The 23,541-nt window shown below is 45.4% G+C and overlaps 1 protein-coding gene across 1 annotated transcript in view; it reads left to right on the top strand.

The window, feature by feature from the left end:
* The window catches only part of LOC135550942 (E3 ubiquitin-protein ligase Jade-2-like), a 121,823-nt gene that overhangs the window by 17,946 nt on the left and 80,336 nt on the right, over positions 1–23,541 (top strand). The window contains exons 4-5 of the mRNA XM_064982227.1: positions 4,408–4,524; positions 6,836–7,468. Of these exons, the coding sequence (XP_064838299.1) occupies positions 4,408–4,524; positions 6,836–7,468 (750 nt within the window). The remainder of the gene's footprint in view (positions 1–4,407; positions 4,525–6,835; positions 7,469–23,541) is intronic.

Below are 23,541 nucleotides of genomic sequence, written 5' to 3'. Positions count from 1 at the left end.
GGCTGGTGTGTTTACAGACATACTCAATCAATTCTTATCCCAGTCTGCTGTTCCCAGATGCTTCAAGAGGGCCACCATTGTTCCCGTTCCCAAGAAAGCTAAGGTAACTGAGCTAAACGACTACCGCCCCGTAGCACTCACTTCCGTCATCATTAAGTGCTTTGAGAGACTAGTCAAGGACCATATCACCTCCACCCTACCTGACACCCTAGACCCACTCCAATTTGTTTCCCGCCCCAATAGGTCCACAGACGACACAAACACCATCACACTGCACACTGCCCTAACCCATCTGGGCAAGAGGAATACCTATGTAAGAATGCTGTTCATCGATTACAGCTCAGCATTTAACACCATAGTACCCTCCAAACTCGTCATTAAGCTCGAGACCCTGGGTCTCGACCCTGCCCTGTGCAACTGGGTCCTGGACTTCCTGACGGGCTACCACCAAGTGGTGAGGGTAGGTAAAAACATCTCCAACCTGCTGATCCTCAAACTCAAATGGTCCACCCACACAGACAGCATGGTGAAGAAGGCGCAGCAGCGCCTCTTCAACCTCAGGAGGCTGAAGAAATTCAGCTTGTCTCCAAAAACACACAAACTTTTACAGATGCACAATCGAAAGCATCCTGTCGGGCTGTATCACCGCCTGGTACGGCAACTGCTCCGCCCATAACCGTAAGGCTCTCCAGAGGGTAGTGAGGTCTGCACAACGCATCACCGGGTGCAAACTACCTGCCCTCCAGGACACCTACAGGACCCAATGTCACAGGAAGGCCAAAAAGATCATCAAGGACTACAACCACCCGAGCCACTGCCTGTTCACCCCGCTATCATCCAGAAGGCGAGGTCAGTACAGGTGCATCAAAGCAGGGACCGAGAGACTGAAAAACAGCTTCTATCTCAAGGCCATTAGACTGTTAAACAGCCATCACTAACATTGAGTGGCTGCTGCCAACATACTGACTCAACTCTTGCCACTTTAATAATGTAATCAATTTATCACTAGCCTCTTTATATAATATTTAAATACCCCACATTTCTCATCTCATATGTATATACTGTACTCTATACCATCTACTGCATCTTGCCATGTTGATGTAATTAAATGTATCAGTAGCCACTTTAAACAATGCCACTTTGTGTTATGTTTACATACCCTACATTACTCATCTCATATGTATATACTGTACTCTATACCATTTACTGCATCTTGCCTATGCCGTTCGAGCATCACTCATTCATATATTTTTATGTACGTATTCGTATTAATTTCTTTACACTTGTGTGTATAAGGTAGTTGTTGTAAAATTGTTAGGTTATATTACTTGTTAGATATTACTTCATGGTCAGAATTAGAAGCACAAGCATTTCACTACACTTGCAGTAACATCTGATGTGACCAAATAAATTTGATTAGATTTTTTATTTTTTTCCAAACTGTAACTCGGCCACTCAGGAACATTTAATGTCGTCTTGGGAAGCAACGCCAATGTATGTTTGACTTTATGTTTTAGGTTATTGTTCTGCTGAAGGTGAATTTGTCTCCGTGTCTGTTCGAAAGAAGACTGAACCAGGTTTTCCTCTAGAATTTTGCCTGTGCTTAGCTAAAATACTCCCCAGTCCTTGCCGATGACAAGCATACCCATAACATGATGCAGCCACTACCATGCTTGAAAATAAGAAGTGTGGTACTCAGTAATGTGTTGTTGGATTTGATCCAAACATAACGCTTTGTATTCAGGACAAAGTTAATTTCTTAGCAATTTTACTAGTTCCTAATTGCAAACAGGATGAATGTTTGGAATATATTTTTTCTGTACAGGCTTCCTTCTTTTCACTTTGTCAATTAGGTTAGTATTGTGGCGTAAATACAATGTTGTTGATCCATCGTCAGTTTTCTCCTATCACAGCCATTAAACGCTGAACATTTTAAGTCACCATTGGCTTCATGGTTTCCTTCCTCTTCAGCAACTGACTTATGAAGGAGGCCTGTATCTGTTGTAGTGACTGGTTGTATTGATACACCATCCAAAGTGTAATTAATATGGGTTTATTAATTTAAAATATATGTGTATATATTTAACCTTTATTTAACTAGACAAGTCAGATATACTGAACAGAAATATAAACACAACATGCAACAATTTCAAAGATTTTGATGAGTTACAGTTCATATAAGGAAATCAGTCATTTGAAATAAATCAATTAGGCCATAATCAATGGATTTCTCATGACTTGGCAGGGACACAGCCATGGATGGGCCTGGGAGGGCATAGGCCTACCCACTTGTGAGCCAGGTCCAGCCATTCAGAATGAATTTCTCCCACAAATGGGCTTTATTACAGACACTTGTGAGCTAAAGATGAAAACCTTTCCTACGACTATTATTATGTTATTTTTTGATTGGCTATGGCTTTGCAGAAGCCGCACTGCTTCTTGACTCAATGCCCACTTACCCCGGAAGCCAGCCGCACCAATGTGTCGGAGGAAACACTGTGCACCTGGCAACCATGTCGGCGTGCACTGTGCCCGGCCTGCCACAGGAGTCACTAGTGCACAATGGGACAAGAACATCCCTGCCGGCCAAACCCTCCCCTAACCCGGACGACGCTGGGCCAATTATGTGCCGCCCCATGTGTCTCCGGGTCACGGCCGGTTGGGACAGAGCCTGGACTCAAACCCAGAAACTCTAGATCCAGCAATGATTCACATATATGCAGATACACACACTCCCACTTCCAAACAGACAAGCACACACACACACACCTTGAGCATCAACATTACGGGGACATTATGACTAACATGCTCTTTGTTCTGCTTCTCAAACCGGCGTTAAGAGCTTAGATCCCAGTTAATGCAGTGTCGTTCGGGGTCCTGAAACCTTTTAGTAATACTTGTATTTTGTCACCCTTGATAGAACTAGTTGTTATTGTTCTGTGTTTGTTTTATGGTTGTCACAATACCAGTATGGCGATACTCAGAGGTATCGTAGCAAGGAAAGAACATGAAGTGGACTGAATTTCCTCAAGGGAAACATTCCTAATGTTGGAAACAGGCAACCTTATGTTGTCACCCAGAATCACATGTTTCTCACTTAGTCTTCAAAAGCACTAACCTCCCTCCCTGTGGCTCTGTGACTCTCTCAGCAGCCCTCCAAACCCCCTCATAAAAAAGGTCAACTTAAATGTCTGCCTTTTCATTTGATTTCATCCTCATTTCCAATTGTCACTTTAAATGAAAGCTTTTTGGAAATATAAACTAATTGGAGCCGGGATGAGCGGAAGGAGTGATTTGACAAGCACCACAAACACACATACGCACACTCAGAGAAAGTCTCACACACATACACAAACACACACTCAGAGAAAGTCACACACACACTCAAAGACAAACAAACACACAGAAAGGCACACTCCAAAAGAGAGACAGTTCTTTAAAGCTGAAAACGCTTGGATATTCTAATCAAGAGAGGACAAAAGTGAGGCAGGGAAAGGAATTAGGGTGCTGCCTGCGCGGAGCGAGGGATCACAGTCCTCCACTCAGTGTGAAATGCCTGGTTCAATGGTTGCAGTCAGAATGGGGAGAATTCACACAGCATTTCATGGATTGTCAGGGAGAGGAGGGGATGGAGGATTTCAGGATTGTAAGGGAGAGGAGGTGGAGATGGAGGATGTCAGAGAGAGGAGAGGAGAGGATGTCAGGAATGTCAGGGAGAGGAGGGGATGGAGGGAGGGGATGGAGGATGTCAGGAATGTCAGGGAGAGGAGAGGATGGAGGATGTCAGGGAGAGGAGAGGAGAGGATGTCAGGAATGTCAGGGAGAGGAGGGGATGGAGGATGTCAGGAATGTCAGGGAGAGGAGAGAATGTCAGGAATGTCTGGATGTTATTAGGGCTGGGTGTGCTTCTACACCTGCATTGCTTGCTGTTTGGGATTTTAAGCTGGGTTTCTGTACAGCACTTTGAGATGTCAGCTGATGTAAGAAGAGCTTTATAAATACATTTGATTTGATTTGACATGAGGGGTGAGGCTTACAGAAAGTATTTTTAGAGTGAGGAATATGAATGTGGGGGAATGAATATCGGAGCCTGTCCGGGAAGGGAAAGACACTTCAAGAGAGCACAGTACTGGGTCTAGAAATACTCAGCATGCAGAATGCCGTCTTTATCCTGATGGTCATATAGACTATATAAGGAAAACATGAAATTCAATCGATTCAGGAGAAGAACTGCTTACAATCTGTATTAAAGTCTGAACCACAGTGCCTGATAAGTATCTATACAAACTCTATAAACACTCCTCTGGTAACCCTATACATGTACGTGATGTGACTGTCTGTATGAACGTCTCGTAAGACACATCTTTGTTGACATTGTGTGTGTGTGTGTGTGTGTGTTGTATCCAGGTGAGTATAGGCTGTCCAGAGAAGATGGAGCCCATTACTAAGGTGTCCCACATTCCCGCCAGCCGCTGGGCCCTGTCCTGCAGCCTGTGTCGAGAACACACTGGCACCTGCATACAGGTGAGATATACATACACACACACACACACACTAGGGATAGGAATAGCCAGGGACCTCACAATACGATATCACGATACTTAACACTCACACTCCAGTAACACTTTTTCATTTTAGTGTGCCAGTGCTCCTTCGGCTGTTAAAGATGCCCTGAAGGTGTGAAAATGAGTTCCTCATTAGCGGCACATATCGTCATATACTGTTCATATTAAAATACCAGTACGTTTGGCGTAAACACATAGGACTTAGAGAGATAGCAGGTGATGTTGCGCAGAAAGAATCAGCACGTCCTCTGATGTCAAGCTGTGCTCGTTTGACACCAAACAACTGAAACCGGTTGCACTAACTAACCACACGTGTTGAATCACTGTGACAAATTATGATTTCATGTTTTATTGGTGGATTATTTGATTCATGTACTAATAAGTTATGATGTAGCTCATCAATAATGTGTCCCTGATGGCTGCTTTAATTAGTGTACAATATAGGGAATATAGTGCCTTTTGGGATCTACACTAAGGATCTGGTACTCCCATAACGTTGGCATTAAGGTGATGAGGTCTAGTGAGTTGGCAGTAAAGCATCGGAGCGTGTACAGTATCAGTATCCTCTATCCACCAGACAGACTGTCATATATTTGGACTGGAGAGAACCACTTCCATTTAATGTCTGGCGGCCAGACAATGCTAGTCAGTGTGGGGAGCTGCTATTGAGGGCATTACCAAGCTGCAGGCTGAAGAGTTGAGGAATAGTGATTTCCAGTTGTGGCTTCTCTCTCCTCGTCATGGCAGACAGAACCGGAGGGGCTCCAAACCCTCAGGAGAGACAGCTACTGAGATAAGTGGGATATTCTACTGTGCTGGGGGGAGGGAGAGATGGTGAGAAAGAATGCTTTGGAATGGGAAGAGGACTGAGTCGGAGCAAAGTGGGCTCCTCTCTGCCTATGTAGAGAGCGAAGGAAAGAGACAGATGTCATAAATGGCATCCTAATCCCTGCATAGTGCACTACATTGTGAGTTTGGCCTCTGTAGTGCACTATAAAGAGTACCATTTGGGACGCAGTCCTTGAGCATGCTCGTCATTGTCATCCCAGGCCCTTAGAAAATGTAGGCCTCTCTGATGGAATGGAAAACACTACTAGCCTCCCTTCCCTCCTCCCCATCCCTCCTTCACCCCCATCCTTCCTCCCCCATCCCTCCTTCCTCCCATCCCTCCTTCACTCCCATCCCTCCTTCCTCCCATCCCTCCTTCACTCCCATCCCTCCTTCACTCCCATCCCTCCTTCACTCCCATCCCTCCTTCACTCCCATCCCTCCTTCACTCCCATCCCTCCTTCACTCCCATCCCTCCTTCACCCCCATCCTTCCTCCCCCATCCCTCCTCCCCCATCCATTCCTCCCCCCCATCCCTCCTCCCCCCCATCCCCTCCTTCACCCCCTGTCATCCTTCCTCCCCCATCCCTCCTTCCTCCCATCCCTCCTTCACTCCCATCCCTCCTTCCTCCCATCCCTCCTTCACTCCCATCCCTCCTTCACTCCCATCCCTCCTTCACTCCCATCCCTCCTTCACTCCCATCCCTCCTTCACTCCCATCCCTCCTTCACTCCCATCCCTCCTTCACCCCCATCCTTCCTCCCCCATCCCTCCTCCCCCCATCCCTCCTCCTCCCCTATCCCTCCTTCCCCCATCCCTCCTTCACCCCAATCCTTCCTCCCCTATCCCTCCTCCCCTATCCCTCCTTCACCCCAATCCTTCCTCCTCTCATCCTTCCTCCCCCCATCCCTCCTCCCCTATCCCTCCTTCACCCCAATCCTTCCTCCTCTCATCCCTCCTTCACCCCCATCCCTCCTCCCCCATCACGTCATGGGACCAGTCTGAGTTTTGAAATGGATAGGCCTGAGGAAAGGCAAGAACAGAGGTTTGATTTAGACTGGTTTTTATGAGGGAGGTACAGACAGATCAGGGGTTGTGACAATATGGGAACCAATGTTTGTTTTGACCGTGTTGCCCACAGGACAAGAGCGCCTGTCTGTCTGGGTTAGACCAGACAGAGGCAGACCGTTAGAAGAAGTTTTCCAGAACAGACATTTCTCTGGACACATTCTTTGTCACGTGTACTGTGGTGGCAGAGGAAGGAGTTGTGACAGTGTTGCTTAGCAATCATTAACACGTTTCTGTTTGTGTGAGGCAAACATCATCAGAGAAAAACTATTGTTGTGACTGTGTACCTTGTCATTTTTATGTGTTTAACAACTCTTAAGCCGTGTTGATGTGACTCGTATGTAAATATGTAACTCTCCTCCCTCCTTCCCCAGTGCTCCATGCCCTCCTGTATTGTGGCCTTCCATGTGACCTGCTCGTTTGACCACGGCCTGGAGATGCGTACCATCCTGGCTGAGAACGACGAGGTGCGCTTCAAATCATACTGCCTGGAGCACAGCAGCACTACCGGCAACAGTAACCACGCTGCCGCTGTCGCCGGCAACAGTAGCCACACCAACACCATGACTGGTAACAGTAACCACACCAACGGCGCCCACTGCGCTGGTGCCAGCAGTAAAACGGACTGGGCCGGACACGGCAACGAGCACAGAGTCAACGCCGGGCCGGAACACCACCAAGCGGCCAGCGAGCTGCCACCTGTGGAGCGTCCAGACCGAGACCAGATGGAAAGGGAGAAGGCCAGCCAGCGCAAACAGAAACTACAGGAGCTGGAGGACGAGTTCTACTGCCTGGTGGACCCCAAAGACGTGGCGGAGAGCCTGGGCCTGCCGGACGCCCACGTGGACTTCCTGTACCAGTTCTGGAAGCTGAGGAGGAAGTCCAACTTCAACCGTCCGCTGGTGACACTGAAAAGAGACGAGGTAGATAACCTGGCTCAGCAGGAGCAGGACGTGCTGTACCGACGCCTCAAACTGTTCACACACCTACGCCAGGACCTAGAGAGGGTGAGTGCCTGGCTGGGCCGGGGAGTTTGTGTTAGTGTGTGTATTGATTGATTGATGTTGTAATGATGTGTATGTGTGTTGCTCTGCCTGTCCATCCTGTATGGTTTACAAAATCCAGTCTGCCTGGGTCATCAATTGAGCAAACGATGAAAAGGCTTAATGGCTGAATGAAAGACTCATCCATATACAGTTCGGTCCAAGCTCTCCTCCTCTGAGAATCTGTCCATCATGTAGTTTGACTGAGTCCAGGGGTACCCTGCCCTATCCTGTTTCCTCAGGATGCCCCATGCAGCGTCATAGAAAACAATCTGGGCTCCACCAGTTAAGGCTGTAATACAGTATGTTGTGTGAAGCAGAGTAGAGTGGAGGGAGGCAGGCAGCTAACCAGGTCCAAATGGCTGATTTAATTAACCGGTTGGAGATGGAGGCTGAGCAGGGCAGTCACACTCAGTAGTCCCCTGGGCCACACATACACACACACACACACACACACACACACACACACACACACACACACACACACTGCACCCACACCCTCTGTGGTAGAGCTCTGCTATTTGACCTGAGCCTGACGGGCCCCAACACTACATCGAGTTAGGGCTGGATGGGGGCTGTTTGTTTCATCAATAACTAGGCTACTGGTAGGCCTCGGGTATCACTAAATTGATCACTAACATTTTGAAGCTGAGCCATTTGCTCATGCTCTGCTGCACAGTACAGTCACATCTGACTAAGATCATAATGTGGTGTCAGAAGTGCTTCAACCTCGTCAAATATAAGACAGGAGAGATTATTTCACAGAAAATAATGTTGCTTGAGTTTTTTCTGTGATGAAAAGTAGCTTACAGCTCACTGCTCTCTCCTTTCTACGTTGAGCAGAGCAGCCAAGAGCAGCCTGAGCCGTTGCTATGGCTACTCACTGACTCAGAGTCAACATGAGCAGAGTGCATGCAGAGCGAGCTGCCTGCACGCATGGAGCGAGTGCCTGCACATACGGAGCTGCCTGCATGCTTGGAGCGAGTGACAGTTATTTCTGATTTTGGGTTTCAGGCAGGGCTTTAAATTTGGCAGAAGCAATCGGGCCTGGGTAGGGTCGGGCCTGGGTAGGGTTGGGCCTGAATGTCGGGCATGGGTAGGGTCAGGCCTGGGTAGGGTAGGGCCTGAATATCGGGCATGTGTAGGGCTAATAACCTCAAAGCGCAGATTGATGCATCGAGAGCTCCTCTTCCATTCGGGCCCTCCACTTAGCCACAGGGCCACAGGTTGAGTGATGCCTGTGTTTGTCACGCAGCCCTGCCGCTGTTAGACCGAAGGATGCATGTGTGGGCCCGGGCATTATCAGGTTATCACAGCTCAACATCTCAGCTCTCTATATGCTGTAATGCGTTGTTAACTGGCTATTTGAAAATCATTTCTATCCTCTTAACCTGAATCAGTGGAGGATTGTATTTCGGGGATGCGTCCCAAATAGAACCCTATTCCCTTATTCATACACTACTTTATAATGGGCCCATTGAACCTTGTTAAAAAAGTAGTGCACTATCAAGGGAATTTGTGATGCATACCTGCTGCTGCTGAGTGACGCGCCAACCCCACCCGCGTCTTCTGTCTCTATAAAATCGGCATTTCTGAGTGTACACTAACAATCAGTAGTGGATTGAGCTCAGGCCTAGTAAATGTAGTGATCACAAGCTTCCACAGAGATCTTCCCTCTGCACTACATCCAGCACCACCACTACCCCTGTCTAGCTGGTTGGGTGGCTGGGGTTGTGGTTGTGGTTAACGTAGGTAGCTTCCTCTATATCCCCTTACGGCCGTATGCAGTAGGTTACCTGCTGGGTTGTAGAATCGCCAGGAAATTAACAGAAAATGGCAGCCAATGTTATGTGATCAGACTCAGGCCACCCTGACTACCCTGATTGTTTGAACAGTAGTGACTTGAGGGCTGCTGCAGGGTAGTTAATACACCCCTAGTTATTACACCCCTTAATACACTAGTTGAGTTGAGCAGGAAGTAGGAAGTGTTTAAGTAGAGCGGTTTTCTCCTTGTCTTCCCAGTGGTGTGGCACATGACAAGGAGCTCTTTTTAATTTGCCACGCTCACTGGTTAAATGAGTGGGGTGGCAGATAGCCTAGTGGTTAGAGCGTTGGACGGAAAGTTGCAAGATCGAATCCCTGAGCTGACAAGGTCAAAATCTGTTAACCCACTATTCTTAGGCTGTCATTGAAAATAAGAATTTGTTCTTAACTGAGGTAAAAATGAGCCCTGTAATGTGCTTATAGTGATGTCAACCAGATGTGTTCTACCCACAACATGGGATACCTTATGAAAGGGACCGCTCATTCGTTAGCAACATCCATAGCAACAAGAGCAGTAGAAAAGAACATTGAAGTGAACAGTCATTTTTATAGATTGTGATGTCTGTCACGATAGGCCCTGATGGCTCTAGGCCTATATAAGTGTGTGTGTGTGTGTGGTAATTGTTTGTGTGTACTGTACTAATCTTTAGGCTAAGGTTGAACGGTATACCGAAACTTCTGTACTTTATAGCGTGAAGATCAAAGTACCTTCTCCACTTACTCATTCATTGCCAGAGCTGCATTGTTAGCTACACACTCATGCTGCATTATTCTTGGGCAATATACCATTTCTACCATATACTGCGGTATTTCGAAATACCGATGGTGTGATTTTCAATACCAATTTTGGTGGTGGGGTGTACCCCCGCCTCAGTGGTTGAGGGGGTGCGTGCTTCGCCACTGCTTAAAACTAACTACATGTTAAGTATACAGTGCATTCGGGAAAGTATCCAGATCCCTTAACCTTTTCCACATTTTGTTATGTTGCATTCTCATTCAAAAATTGATTAAATCATTTTTTTCCCTCATCAATCTACACACAATACCCCATAATGAAAAATATATATATTTATTTTTTTGCAAATGTATTTTTTTTTAAACGGACATATCACATTTACATAAGTATTTAGACCATTTACTCAGTACTCTGTTGAAACACATTTGGCAGCGATTACAGCCTCAAGTCTTCTTCAATATGACGCTACAAGCATGGCACACCTGTATTTGGGGAGTTTCTCCCATTATTCTCTGCAGATCCCCTCAAGCTCTGCCAGGTCGGATGGGGAGCGTCGCTGAAAATATATTTTTCAGGTCTCTCCAGAGATGTTTGATCTGGTTCAAGTCCTGACTGGCCCACTCAAGGACATTCGGAGACTTGTCCCGAAGCCACTCCTGCATTGTCTTGGCTGTGTGCTTATGGTCGTTGTTCTGTTGGAAGGTGAACCTTTGCCCCAGTCTGAGGTCCTGAGCGCTCTGGAGCAAGTTTTCATCAAAGATCTCTCTATATTTTGCTCCGTTCATCTTTCCCTCGATCCTGACTAGTTTCACAGTCCCTGCCGCTGAATTACATCCCCATAGCATGATGCTGCCACCACTATGTTTCACCATAGGGATGGTGCCAGGTTTTATCCAGATGTGGCACTTGGCATTCAGGCCAGAGAGTTCAATCTTGGTTTCATCAGACCAGAGAATCTTCTTTCTCATGGTCTGAGAGTCTTTAGGTGCCTTTTGGCAAACTCCAAGGGGGCTGTCATGTGCCTTTTACTGAGGAGTGGCTTCCATCTGGCCACTGTACCATTAAGGACTGATTGGTGGAGTGCTGCAGAGATGGTTGTCCTTCTGGAAGATTCTCCCATCTCCACAGAGGAACTCTGGAGCTCCATCAGACAGACCATCAATTTCTTGGTCACCTCCCTGACCAAAGCCCTTCTCCCCGATTTCTCAGTTTGGCTGGGCGGCCAGCTCTGGGACGAGTCTTGGTGGTTCCAAACCTCTTCCCTTTAAGAATGATGGAGGCCGCTGTGTTCTTGGGGGCCTTCAATGCTGCAGAAATGCCAAATCAAATTTTATTTGTCGCATGCGTCGAATACAACAGGTGTAGTAGACCTTACCGTGAAATGCTTACTTACAAGCCCTTAACCAACAATGCAGTTCAAGAAATGGAGTGAAGAAAAATATTTACTAAATAAATATTAAACTAAAGTAATAAACAAACTAAAGTAAAAAATAAAAAGTAACACAATTAAATGACATAATAATGAGGCTATATACAGACTTGGCAGCTCCTGTACCGCTTGCCATGCGGTAGCAGAGAGGACAGTCTATGACTAGAATCTTTGACAATTCTTTGGGCCTTTCATTGACACCGCCCTAGTATATACAGTATATCACAAAAGTGGGCCTTGGCAATCTTATTATAGCCCAGGCCATCTTTATGTAGAGCAACAATTCTTTTTTTCAGATCCTCAGAGAGTTATTTGTCATGAGGTGCCATGTTGAACTTCCAGTGACCAGTCAGTATGAGGGAGTGTGAGAGCGATGACACCAAATTTAACACACCTGCTCCCCATTCACACCTGAGACCTTTTAACACTAACGAGGCACATGACACCGGGGAGGGAAAATGGCTAATTGGGCCCAATTTGGACATTTTCACTTTTGTTGCCAGCGGTTATTTTGAGGGGACAGCAAATTTACACTGTTATACAAGCTGTACACTCACTACTTTACATTGTAGCAAAGTGTCCTTTCTTCAGTGTTGTCACATGAAAAGATATACTCAAATATTTTTTTTAAATGTGAGGGGTGTACTCACTTTTGTGATATACTGTAGGTACGCACTACCCTCTGTTGTGCCTAATGGTCGTATAGCGAGCAGTTGCCATACCGAGCTGTGATGCAACCGGTCAGAATGCTGTCTGGTGCAGCTGTACAACTTTTGGAGGATCTGGGCACCCATGCCAAATCTTTTCAGTCTGCTGAGGGGGAAATGTGTTGTCGTGCCCTCTTCACAACTGTCTTGGAATGTTTGGAACATGATAGTTTGTTGGTGATGTGGACACCAAGGAACTTGAAACTCTCGACCCGCTCCACTACAGCCCAGTCGATATTAATGGGGGCCTGTTCGGCTCTATTTTTCCAGTAGTTCTCGATCATCTCCTTGGTCTTGCTCACATTGAGAAAGAGGTTTTTGTCCTGGCACCACACGGTCAGGTCTCTGACCTCCTCCCTATAGGCTCTCATATCGTTGTCTGTGATCAGGCCTACCACTTGTGTCATCAGCAAACTTAATGATGGTGTTGGAGTTGTGCCTGGCCACACAGTCATGGGTGAACAGGGAGTACAGGAGGAGACTAAGCACGCACCCCTGAGGGGCCCCGATTTTGAGGATCAGCGTGGCAGATGTTTTGTCGCCTACCCTTACTACCTTGGGGTGGCCCATCAGGAAGTCCAAGATCCAGCCAGCTCTACATTATCTATGTCGTTCTGCTACGACTCTGTGAAACGTAAGATATTACAGTTTTTAATGTCCTGTTGGTAGTATGGTCTCGACCGTAGATCAGCAAGTTGACCTTCTCCCTCTATATCTCCGCCTTTTCTTCACGGAAATGACAGGGATTTGGGACTGATCTCCGGAGAGCAGTATATCCTTCACGTCAGACTCATTAAAGAAAAAATCTTTGTTCAGTTCGAGGTGAGTAACAATGTTCTGATGTCCAGAAGCTCTTTTCGGTCATAAGAGATGGTAGCAGCAACTTTATGTACAGAAGCAGTTACAAACAATGCAAAAATGTTTTAAATAAATAGCACAGTTGGTTAGGAGCCCATAAAAACGTCAGCCATCCCCTCCGGTGCCAATATCATTACCTCGACACAATCCTGTCTCGGAGCTCTACGGACAATTCCTTCGACCTCATGACTTGGTTTGTGCTCTGACATACACTGTCAACTAATTTATACAGACAGGTGTGTGCTTTTCCAAATCATGCTCAATCAATTGAGTTTACCACCTGTGGACTCCAATCAAGTTGTAGAAACATCTTAAGGCTGATCAATGGAAACAGGATGCACCTGAGCTCAATTTCGAGTCTCATAGCAAAGGGTCTGAATACATGTAAATAATAAATTTGCAAACATTTCTAAAAGCCTGTTTTCGCTTTGTTATCATGGGATATTGTGTGTAGATTGATGAGGGAAAAAAAGGTAATTTAATACATTTTAAAATAAGGCTGTAACGTAATAAAATGTGGAAAAAGTCAAATGGGTTTGAATACTTTCCGAATGCACTGTAACTATAAGAATTCTAAGATGTGTCAAATAAAGGAATGATAAATGATGGCTATATGTTAAGATCAAGCTTCTTGTTTACAGTAGATACATTCCTTCCCTTCCTGGTCCAAGGTCTCTGTTGTTTAAATTGTTTTGGGCGTTAAAAAAAAGTGGATTTAATTTTTTTTTAAATAGTGCCCCTTGAGTGCACTTCTGGTAATACTGTATTCCACAGTATGATACAGAAACACTATGACAATATAACAATCTGGATACAACCCAACCCTACGCTGCACAGAAGTTAACACACTTGAATAATGCAACACGGCATGTAGAAATGTTGAAGCTGTTCATTTACTGTTCACAAAACAATGTCCATACCGGCTACAACACTTTTACAAGACGATACCGGTAGCTTTCAGCTTTAATTGTAGGCTAGCTGTGTTTGCTAGCTTACAGCTGAATTCACTAACCAAGTACTTTGTTTGTGATAATGTGCAAACCGTAATGCAAAATATGCTGATTGTCACCAAAAACTGCCACTTCTTCATCTCCCGCGCCTCCCGTCTAGGTTCCACTACATTCCATAGTCAGATTCCGCAGCCACGCTCTGCCTTGCTAATGATGTCATTGCTTTCCTAAAAGAAAGAGCACACTTTAAAAAAAGAAGAGATTGCTTCTTCTATACGATTGTTGCTGATCAGTAGTATAAAATATGTTCTCCTAGCAGTTGCCAATAATATAATCCCTAAATGGAAGGGATTGTTTGTCATCTGTAGCTCCATGAAATCAGCTAAAACGAGCTGCATGCACACACTCCTATTGAATAATATACATCCACCTGTATTGTGAATAGACCTAGGCTGCATCTTGATTTACCCAGTTTACCAATAGAGATTTACCATTGAATAAAGGATTACCATTATGTTGTTTTGTAGATAGATTGGTAAAAAACTAATTGAAATTGATTTTATGATTGTATAATTGAATTAATGAATGCATACATGACTGTTTATAAAATATTGACATAAAAATGTTGAAATGTATTGATATTGAACTCTAAAGATGCCCAACGATTGAACAGAGCAGAAGCTGAGTTTATCTGTTTGAACTTTGGCCATTATGGCTTTTTTATTGTGATATTGAGTATCGTGATGGTATCGAGTATCATAATACTAAACCTGGTATCGGTACTGAAATACAACACGACTATCGGCTGAATGCATTGATGGGCCTGGATAACCACCTATTGCTTATCTCTCGCTCTTTCTTAGGGCTGGGCGATGTGGCCAAAATATTATGTAATGGTATTTCTCAAATGATTTTGAACCGCTTGGGTGAACTTTTGGAATCATGGAAATAGAATGTTTATTATAATATTAGATTATTATTAGATTAGATTATAAATAATAGTGGGCACTTTGAATACAGTGTTGTGTGACATGACAATGAATGAAAATGCCATGGACGAGTTATTGTGACAGGGTAGGAACCAAAGGGATATTCAGTGTTTCCTAGGGGACACTATAATCATTGGCTTTATTCATATAGCCAACATATTCATGCTTCGCCTTTTCCTCTTTGATTTAGTAGATACTGTTGCACAAACAACATGCTGATTAAGGCCTCCACCAGTACTGGTATCAGGCTGTAGTAGCTAGCTACGTTTGCTCTGACTCAGTACTTTTATTAGCTAGTTACCTAGCCAGCTAACTAGCGATGAGCATTAGTGGCTAACATGATTTAGCTTAACTTACTAAGAAAATACGAACTAGCTGTTTGCAGATGTAAGAAGCACAAACTAATATTGTAATTATAGAACGCTTGTGGATTTATATTAAGATCAAAGTGGAAACAACGTTGTTGTCATCAACATTGTTGCATGTGCTGCATTGAGCATGTAGACTGAACGAAAGTGTCTATAGTGTAAGGTGACCAGATTTCAGACATGAAAACTGGGGACATTTCCAGTTTGGTGGTCAATATATCATTAAAATATCCAATGTTATTATGTATGATATTAAAAAGGGGGACAATTCCGGGTTCATGTATTTAGTCTAACAGGCACACTGTGATAGAGAAAACAACTATATTACAGAAACACTACAGACGAGACAGAACTGTCCGATCTGAACAGCCATTCAGTGGTCCTGGTAGTCTGGGTAGAATAAGAGCAGAAGAGAACAGACAATAGTATATGTGAAATACTTAACATAATAAAGAAATAAGATGCTGATGAGATTGGTAACTACATAATATACTTATACCAAACTAATCTGTATATTTCTCAGAAGAATGTATTTTCTTCAGAATTGCTCTGTCTTTGGCCAGGTTCTCCATGAACTCCTGGCAGGGGAGGTTTAAGTGTGTCTTCACAACAATCATGGCCTTGATGGTAGGAACAGTGAACCTATTTCTTGCTGCTGTCCATAGAGCATTCATTTGGGAGAACACTCTCTCGACTGGTGCATTACTTCCAGGTAAGCACATGACAACAGACGCTAATCTAGCCAGGTTAGTGTGTGGGATGTCATTCTCTTTGAAGTGGGTAACCACAGTGCTCCATCTCTGACTGAGCGGTGTCTCAGATGTTTTCCATTCTTCAAGCGATCCCCCCTTTAGGAACTCTTACAGGCCAGTAACCTCGTCGAACAATGCATCCTCATTGATGGTCACATTGGGGCATTTTTCCTGCAGTGTGGGTGCTGCCTTCACGCAGAGGTTGCCTTTTTAAAAGGAGACCATGTAAATCTTTTAGATTATCTGTGTGCTTTCCCCATGCTTGCAAGTAGTTCACAGCCATAGTGAAGAACGATTGGGATGTTTTGAGAAAGCTCTCTTTAGACATGGCTCCATTGTCCTCTAGCTCTCTCAGAAGCCCTCTGACCAAAACTGGAATGAAGTTGTTATCAGTCAATTTTGCCTCAACGTTTCTCAGAATTGCAGTAGACTCCACAGCACAGTGGTCCTGGCCTTCAAGCATCTTGATCGTGCCACTGAATACGGTCAAGTTTCCATGGACAAAGGCCAGCCAAAGCTCAGTCAGTGGATCTTCCAACATTGTTCACAGGACAACAGGGCATTTGTCTTCAGAAATAAAAAAGGATTTGAATGGCACATTTTCAGCACTCTTTCTAGAGTAGGGAGCATGGACATCCAGCGAACATGGCTGTGTCCTAAAATGTAATGGTACTCCTGGCCAACAAACTCACAAAAGCCCTTCAGTCTTTCTATTCTGACGGTAAAAAAATGAACATATTCCAAATATCTTTGTGAGCAGGTACTCAACATGATATCCAAAGCTGTTCTGGCTGTGTTATGAATGACGTGGGCAGGACAACCTAAGCCAATCACCTCCCGCTGCAGAGCATTTTTAACTTTGGTATGGACATTGACCCTCCCCAGCCTATTCAGTCCTCCAAAGTTGGTATTTGTTGTCGGCGGAGAATGTTTTCCAGGTTACATTTTTGGATGACCACCAGGACCTCAGCTGCAATTTTCTCTGCTGTTTCTCCATTCAATTCAACAAAATCAAGCAGTTTTGTTTCCACAGATGTGTTGCCATCATATATCTTACAATATCTGACTACTATTGGCAGCAGCTTTACATGTCCATGATTGGACACATCAATGGACAGGGACACAAGTTCAACCTGGTCTAGGTCCTAGCACATGTCATTTTGTCCTAGCACATGTAAACTTTGGCTCATAAAGCTTCTGTGTCAGTTGTGCTGTACAGTCCATAGATCTGTAACTATGATTGTGTCACATAGTGTGCTATGCAAAGACACCCTCCTGCACAGCTAAACCATATTCTTCTTGGGAAGGCTCTACCTTCTTGAAGAATGTGGTGACAGAGGGCAAACCAGCACGGCCAATCAGAGAGACTTTATGCTTTTTCGTCTGCTGATGTTTCCCCGCTGGCAATTGAAAGAGAGGAATTACAAAGGGTGCAGTGAACCATTCTATCGTCTTGACCTGAGCGTATAAATGGAAATTCTCTCATGTTTTTCATAAAGTGCATTTCCGTTTCTTGGAAGGAGTCATTGTATCTCATCTGTCTGCTCTTCTTCGCTCTTCGTGTGTCACTCTTCTTACTCTCAACTTTTTCTTCTCCTTCTCTTTTCTTCACTCGTCTTCCTTTCCTTCTCTTCACCTTTCCACCTCACTCTTCTACACTCTCCTTGCTTCACTCTTTTTACTCCCTTAATTTTTCCTTCTCCTTCCTCTCCAATCTGTATGAATAAATAGCATACTATTAGATCAAATACTTGGGTTCACAGATTCCCATTGATTGCCCCATTTCTGTATTTCATCTTTAAAACATTGTTTGGAAAAATAAATTGTCAGGCTCTGTAACCATATCTTTACCTTTCCTCCTCTGTCTCCTTCACTCTTCTTCCTATCCAGTCTTCCTCCTCTCCTTCCTCTCCACTGCTAATGTTATCCATGAACATTTCTAAATATATTTTTACACTACTTATTATAATGCCAAACCATTAAAATTGTAATCTACAAAGATATTCTCAGAATTAATTGTGCATTCATTTAATACAATCATATTTTCAAAATAAGTAGCTAGCTAACTTAGCTCGCTAACTTAGTCTACATTGCTAACGTTAGCTAGCATAACCTATTTAAAACCTTATAGAGCAGATCATCTATCTATATAATAATTTGTGACATTATAACATCACTAGCTAGTATCCCAAACGATTGAACAGACGTTTGTGGTGATGTTGTGGATTCACCTGACACTTGCTAGCTTTGCCGAGTTTTCAACAGCAGTTTTCTCTAAAACTATCGCGAGCAAGTAGTTAGTTAGAAGAAGAGTGAATGAAGCTGCTATAGTGAGCAGCCCCCTCTGCTGGACAAAATAAGCACAACGCGATTGAGACGTCAACCGGTAGGCTCTGCTGCCTGGTCTTTCTTGCCAAGTAAAATATTTCACTTTGCGGTCTGTTTTTAACGCACAGTTAAAAACGGGGACAGCACCAGCCGGGGACAGGCCACCAAAAACGGGGACTGTCCCCGGAAAAGGGGACATCTGGTCACTCTAAACGTATTGTTATTTACTGCTGCTCCTTAATTATTTGTTTTTCTTATATTTTTATTTTTGGGGGGTATTTTCTAAAATGTGTTGTTGGTTAAGGGCTCGTCACATTTCACTGTTGTATTTGGCGCATGTGTCAAATACAATTTGATTCGATTTTTTTATTTGATTTACTAGAAAAATATTTTTAACCTTTGACTGAGTATCACAGAGGGAAGATATTGAAGACAGTTTCTGGTGGTACGATAGGCATCTCTCTTTCAGCTGCCCGATTGCCCATGGATGAGGATCTTCTTTTTGAAGGAGACTGGCACGTTCCAATCATCTCTGATTTAATGGCAAATTGAAAAAGCCCTACATCTTCCAACCCCCCCCCACACACCTCAGTTACTCGTTCAGGGAGCCTCTGCGGACATATGATTCCGGTCTAATGTTGGGGCGGATTATCTCTCCCTCTCCTTTGAAGTGCTCTGAAAGGACAGAATCACACTGCGCTGTCCCTAATGCACTGTTGAGCTTTCGCCGCTGCTCCCCACCCAGCCCCTCACTCTCCTTCCCTCACCCCTCCTTAAACCTCCGCCCCTATCCCTGCCCTCACCCCCCGACATCCCATCACCCCCATCCCTCCTCCAATCGTGTTCGCCTATGTCGGAGAAATGTGTGGCACGGTGATTGGGTATCGTGGGTAGTGGATCGTTGCTGTTGTTTTTGCGTCAGAGAGCAGGATAGGCTAGTGCTAGGGCTACGTGTCCGTGTGTGTGGCTGGAGAGGTGAAGTGGTGCGTGAGGGGGTGTGGAGGGAGCTGAGCCCGAAGCTGAGTGAGTGTCCAGGCAGGGCTGTAGCTGGTGTTCCAGTTGATTAGCTGTGCTGCTGACTAAGACTCAGTACGTACGCTGGGGCTGCACAAAGAAAGAGGATTTAGCAGGATTACCCCACTGCACAGAGCGGGACATGGAAAGGTAGAGAGAAGGAGAAGGTTGAGAGAGGGAGGAAGATATGGAGAGGGCATGGTGGGGTTGTATCATGTAGAGCAGACATCGGCAACAGGTGCCCCGCCCCACGGGACAAAACCATTCTGTGAATTATTGATTTTGTTTAAAAAATACTAAAATCTCCAGGAATTCAGCAAAATATGTTTCATTTATGAAATCAAAGTATTCCCACAAATACAAAAGGAGGAATATGTGATCGTCTCAATGTAATCCAAGGTATGAAATTATTGTTATTTTTAAATACAATCTATATTTTTGGGCTTATTTGTGGTCGATTTGCACTGTACAAATGATTTGAATTATGTTCCGGCCCCCTGACCATCCCGCGGCTGAATCTAGGTACCTACCCATGTCCGAGAGCATCTGGTCGTTCCAGTAACGGCATGGGTCTACTCAAGTGGAGATTTTCTCTTTTCTCCCTCACTCACCTTGTCCTCTCAAGCTTAACATTATTGTCATCTATCGCCCACCAGGTGCCCTTGGAGAGTTCCTCAATTTGCTTGACACCTTAATAAGCTCATTTCCTGACGATGGCTCACCGATCTTTGTACTTGGCAACTTTAACCTCCCAACGTCTGCCTTCGATTAATTTCTTTCCAACTCTCTCTTTCCCCTCCTTGCCTCTTTTGATCTCACCCTTTCCCAGTCCCCTCCAACTCACAAGGCAGGCGATACCCTTGACCTCACCCTTCCCAGTCCCCTCCAACTCACAAGGCAGTCAATACCCTTGACCTCACCCTTCCCAGTCCCTTCCAACTCACAAGGCAGGCAATACCCTTGACCTCACCCTTCCCAGTCCCCTCCAACTCACAAGGCAGGCGATACCCTTGACCTCACAATTCCCAGTCCCCTCCAACTCACAAGGCAGGCAATACCCTTGACCTCACCCTTCCCAGTCCCCTCCAACTCACAAGGCAGGCAATACTCTTGACCACACCCTTCCCAGTCCCCTCCAACTCACAAGGCAGGCGATACCCTTGACCTCACCCTTCTCCCCTCCCTCAGGCAATACTCTTGACCTCACCCTTCCCAGTCCCCTCCAACTTCCTCTTGACCTCACCCTTCCCAGTCCCCTCCAACTCACAAGGCAGGCAATACTCTTGACCACACCCTTCCCAGTCCCCTCCAACTCACAAGGCAACTTCCCAGTTCCCTCCAACTCACAATGCAGGCAATACTCTTGACCTCACCCTTCCCAGTCCCCTCCAACTCACAAGGCAGGCAATATGCTTCACCTCATCTTTAGGCTGCTCGTCTACTAATCTCACTGCAACCCCCCTCCAGATCTCTGATCACAACTTTGTTTCCTTTTCTGTCTCCCTCTCCTCCAACCCTAGCCACTCAGCCCCTACCCAGATGGTCATGCATCATCGCAATCGTTGCTCTCTCTCTCCCACTCCTCTCTCCTCTTCTATCCTATCTCTATCATCTCTCCCTTCTGCTAAATCTTTCTCCTTCCTGTCTCTTTGACCCTACTCTCCTCCCTTTCCGCATCCAACAGCAACTCGCTGTTGGCTGGACTTGCACTGACCCCTTTCCTCCCGGCAGGCTCGTCACTCCTACTCCGTGGCTGAGTGACTCATTGCGAGCTTACAGAACAGGGCTGTGGGCAGCTGAAGGGAAATGTAGGAAAACAAAACATCCAGAGGACCTATCATCCTTTCACTTCCTCCTCTCTACTGTCTCTTCCTCTGTGTCTGCTGCTAAGCCACTTTCTACCACGCTAAATTTCAAGATTCTGTCTCTAACTCTATCCTCTCCACCCTCCTTAAACCTCCAGCCCCTCCCTTCTCCCTCTCGGCTGACAACTTTGTCAACCACTTTGTATTAAAAGGTTGACAACATCCGCGACTTAGAGTCCACTGGTCTCGCTCACACAGAACTACCCTACGCCTTGACCTCTTTCTCCCCTCTCTCTCCTGCGACGAGTGAGGTCTGGCCTCTCAACAACCTGCCTGCAAAACCCCATCCCTTCCCGAACATCTTTAGAGACCTTCTCTCATTCCTCACTTCCCTCATCAACTCATCCCTGGCCACCGGCTGCGTCCCCTCTGACTTCAAAATGGCCCGAGTTGCTTCCCTCCTCAAGAAACAAACACTCATCTCACCTGTATCACTTCGCTCTTTTCTTTCCAAAACACTTGAACGTGATGTCTCTGATAAAATTTCTCGTTATTACGCCCAGAACAATCTTCTTCACCTTAACCAGACAGGCTTCAAAACGGGTCACTCAACTAGACTGCTCTTCTCTGTGTCTCAGAGGCTCTCCACACTGCCAAAGCTGACTCTCTATCATCTGTTCTCATCCTCCTATATCTATCTGTTGCATTCAACACTGTGAACCATCATATGGTGGTTCCTCTCAACCCTTTCAGGGCGTCTCAGTCTATGCGTACTCTGGATTACATCCGACCTGGCAGGCCGCTCCTACTTGGAGAGGATCTGTGTCTGCACCACATACTCGTACTACTGGTGTCCCCCAGGGTTTGGTTCCAGGCCTTCTCCTCTTCTCTCTATACACCAAGTCACTAGGCTCCGTCATATCCTCACATGGTCTCTCCTATCATTGCTATGAGGATGACACTCAACTACTTTTCTCCTTCCCCCCTTCTGACACCCAGGTAGCGACACGCTTCTCTGCGTGCCTGACAAATATTTCAACTTTAATGTTGGCCAACCACCTCAAACTCAACCTCGACAAGACGGAACTGCTCTTCCTCTCGCGGAATGCCTGCCCACTCAGAGAACTAATCCAGGCACTTGTCCTCTCCCATCTGCACTACTGCAACCCGCTGTTAGCTGGGCCCCCCGCATGTGCCATCAAACCCTTGCAACTCATCCAGAATGCTGCAGCCAACCTGGTTTTCAACCGTCCTAAGTTCTCTCATATCACCCCGCTCCTCTGCACACTCCACTGGCTTCCAGTTGAAGCTGGCATCCACAACAAGACCATGATGCTTATCTAGGAAAAAGCAAGAGGAACTGCCCCTCCCTACCTTCAGGCTATGCTCATACCATACACCCCAACCCAGCCCAGTCCAAGCTGTTCTCTGTCCTCCCACCCTTACAGGAGGGCAGCTCCCGCTCAGCCCAGTCCAAGCTGTTCTCTGTTCTGGCACCCCAATGGTGGAACCAGCTTCCCCCTGAAGCTAGGACTGCAGAGTACCTGTCCATCTGAACCCCTACCTCTTCAAACAGTATCTTAAATAATCCTCCACCTCACCTAGACACAGGGATGAGGGTCTAAGAGAGAAGGTGTATGTTTTTATCTCCTCCTTCCTTTCTTCCTACACGTTGATACGATAATGGAAATAGATGGCTAGATGCAGCAACCATTCCAAAACACCTTCTTAAACACATTCCCTCTGACTATTCAATGCAAGGTTCCCTCCCTCTCTCTCTCCCCCTCAGGGCTGTTACGTTGACCAAAGTACCGCCACACCAGCAGTCAAGAGTCATGACTTCCGTCAAATTCCACGTGACTGTTGAGGCATGGTAACTAGGCTTCTCAAACTGCACTCTGATGCCGCTGATGGTTATTAGTGGCCTGCCAAACCTGCTAATGGTCAGACGCTAATGGCCGGTACTCTATTGTCTCTCGAATTACTCTGACATAAATGCAATATAAAATCGAATCAAACACTTCATGAGAGCCCTGGCATTCAGAGTTTGAGCAGAATAGAATTTGTTGCGCAGCAAGAACCTACCCCTCATAGCTGGTTAATGCATGGAATTAAATATATTATCCTGTCACCAACAACACTATAGACTATGCTTTTTAGTGTGTAAGAGAGTTTAGAGAGTTTAGATGGCCTCTTAAAAAGAGAAGGATCCCATCAAGTTTCTATAGGCTAGGCCTACTATATTTATTTCTCAACTTTCCTAATATTAAGCACATT

The sequence above is a fragment of the Oncorhynchus masou genome, chromosome 12, assembly GCF_036934945.1.
Source record: "Oncorhynchus masou masou isolate Uvic2021 chromosome 12, UVic_Omas_1.1, whole genome shotgun sequence".
NCBI lineage: Eukaryota > Metazoa > Chordata > Actinopteri > Salmoniformes > Salmonidae > Oncorhynchus > Oncorhynchus masou.
The sequence above is the reverse complement of the archived record's forward strand: the minus strand, read 5'-3'. Positions and strand labels throughout refer to the sequence as shown.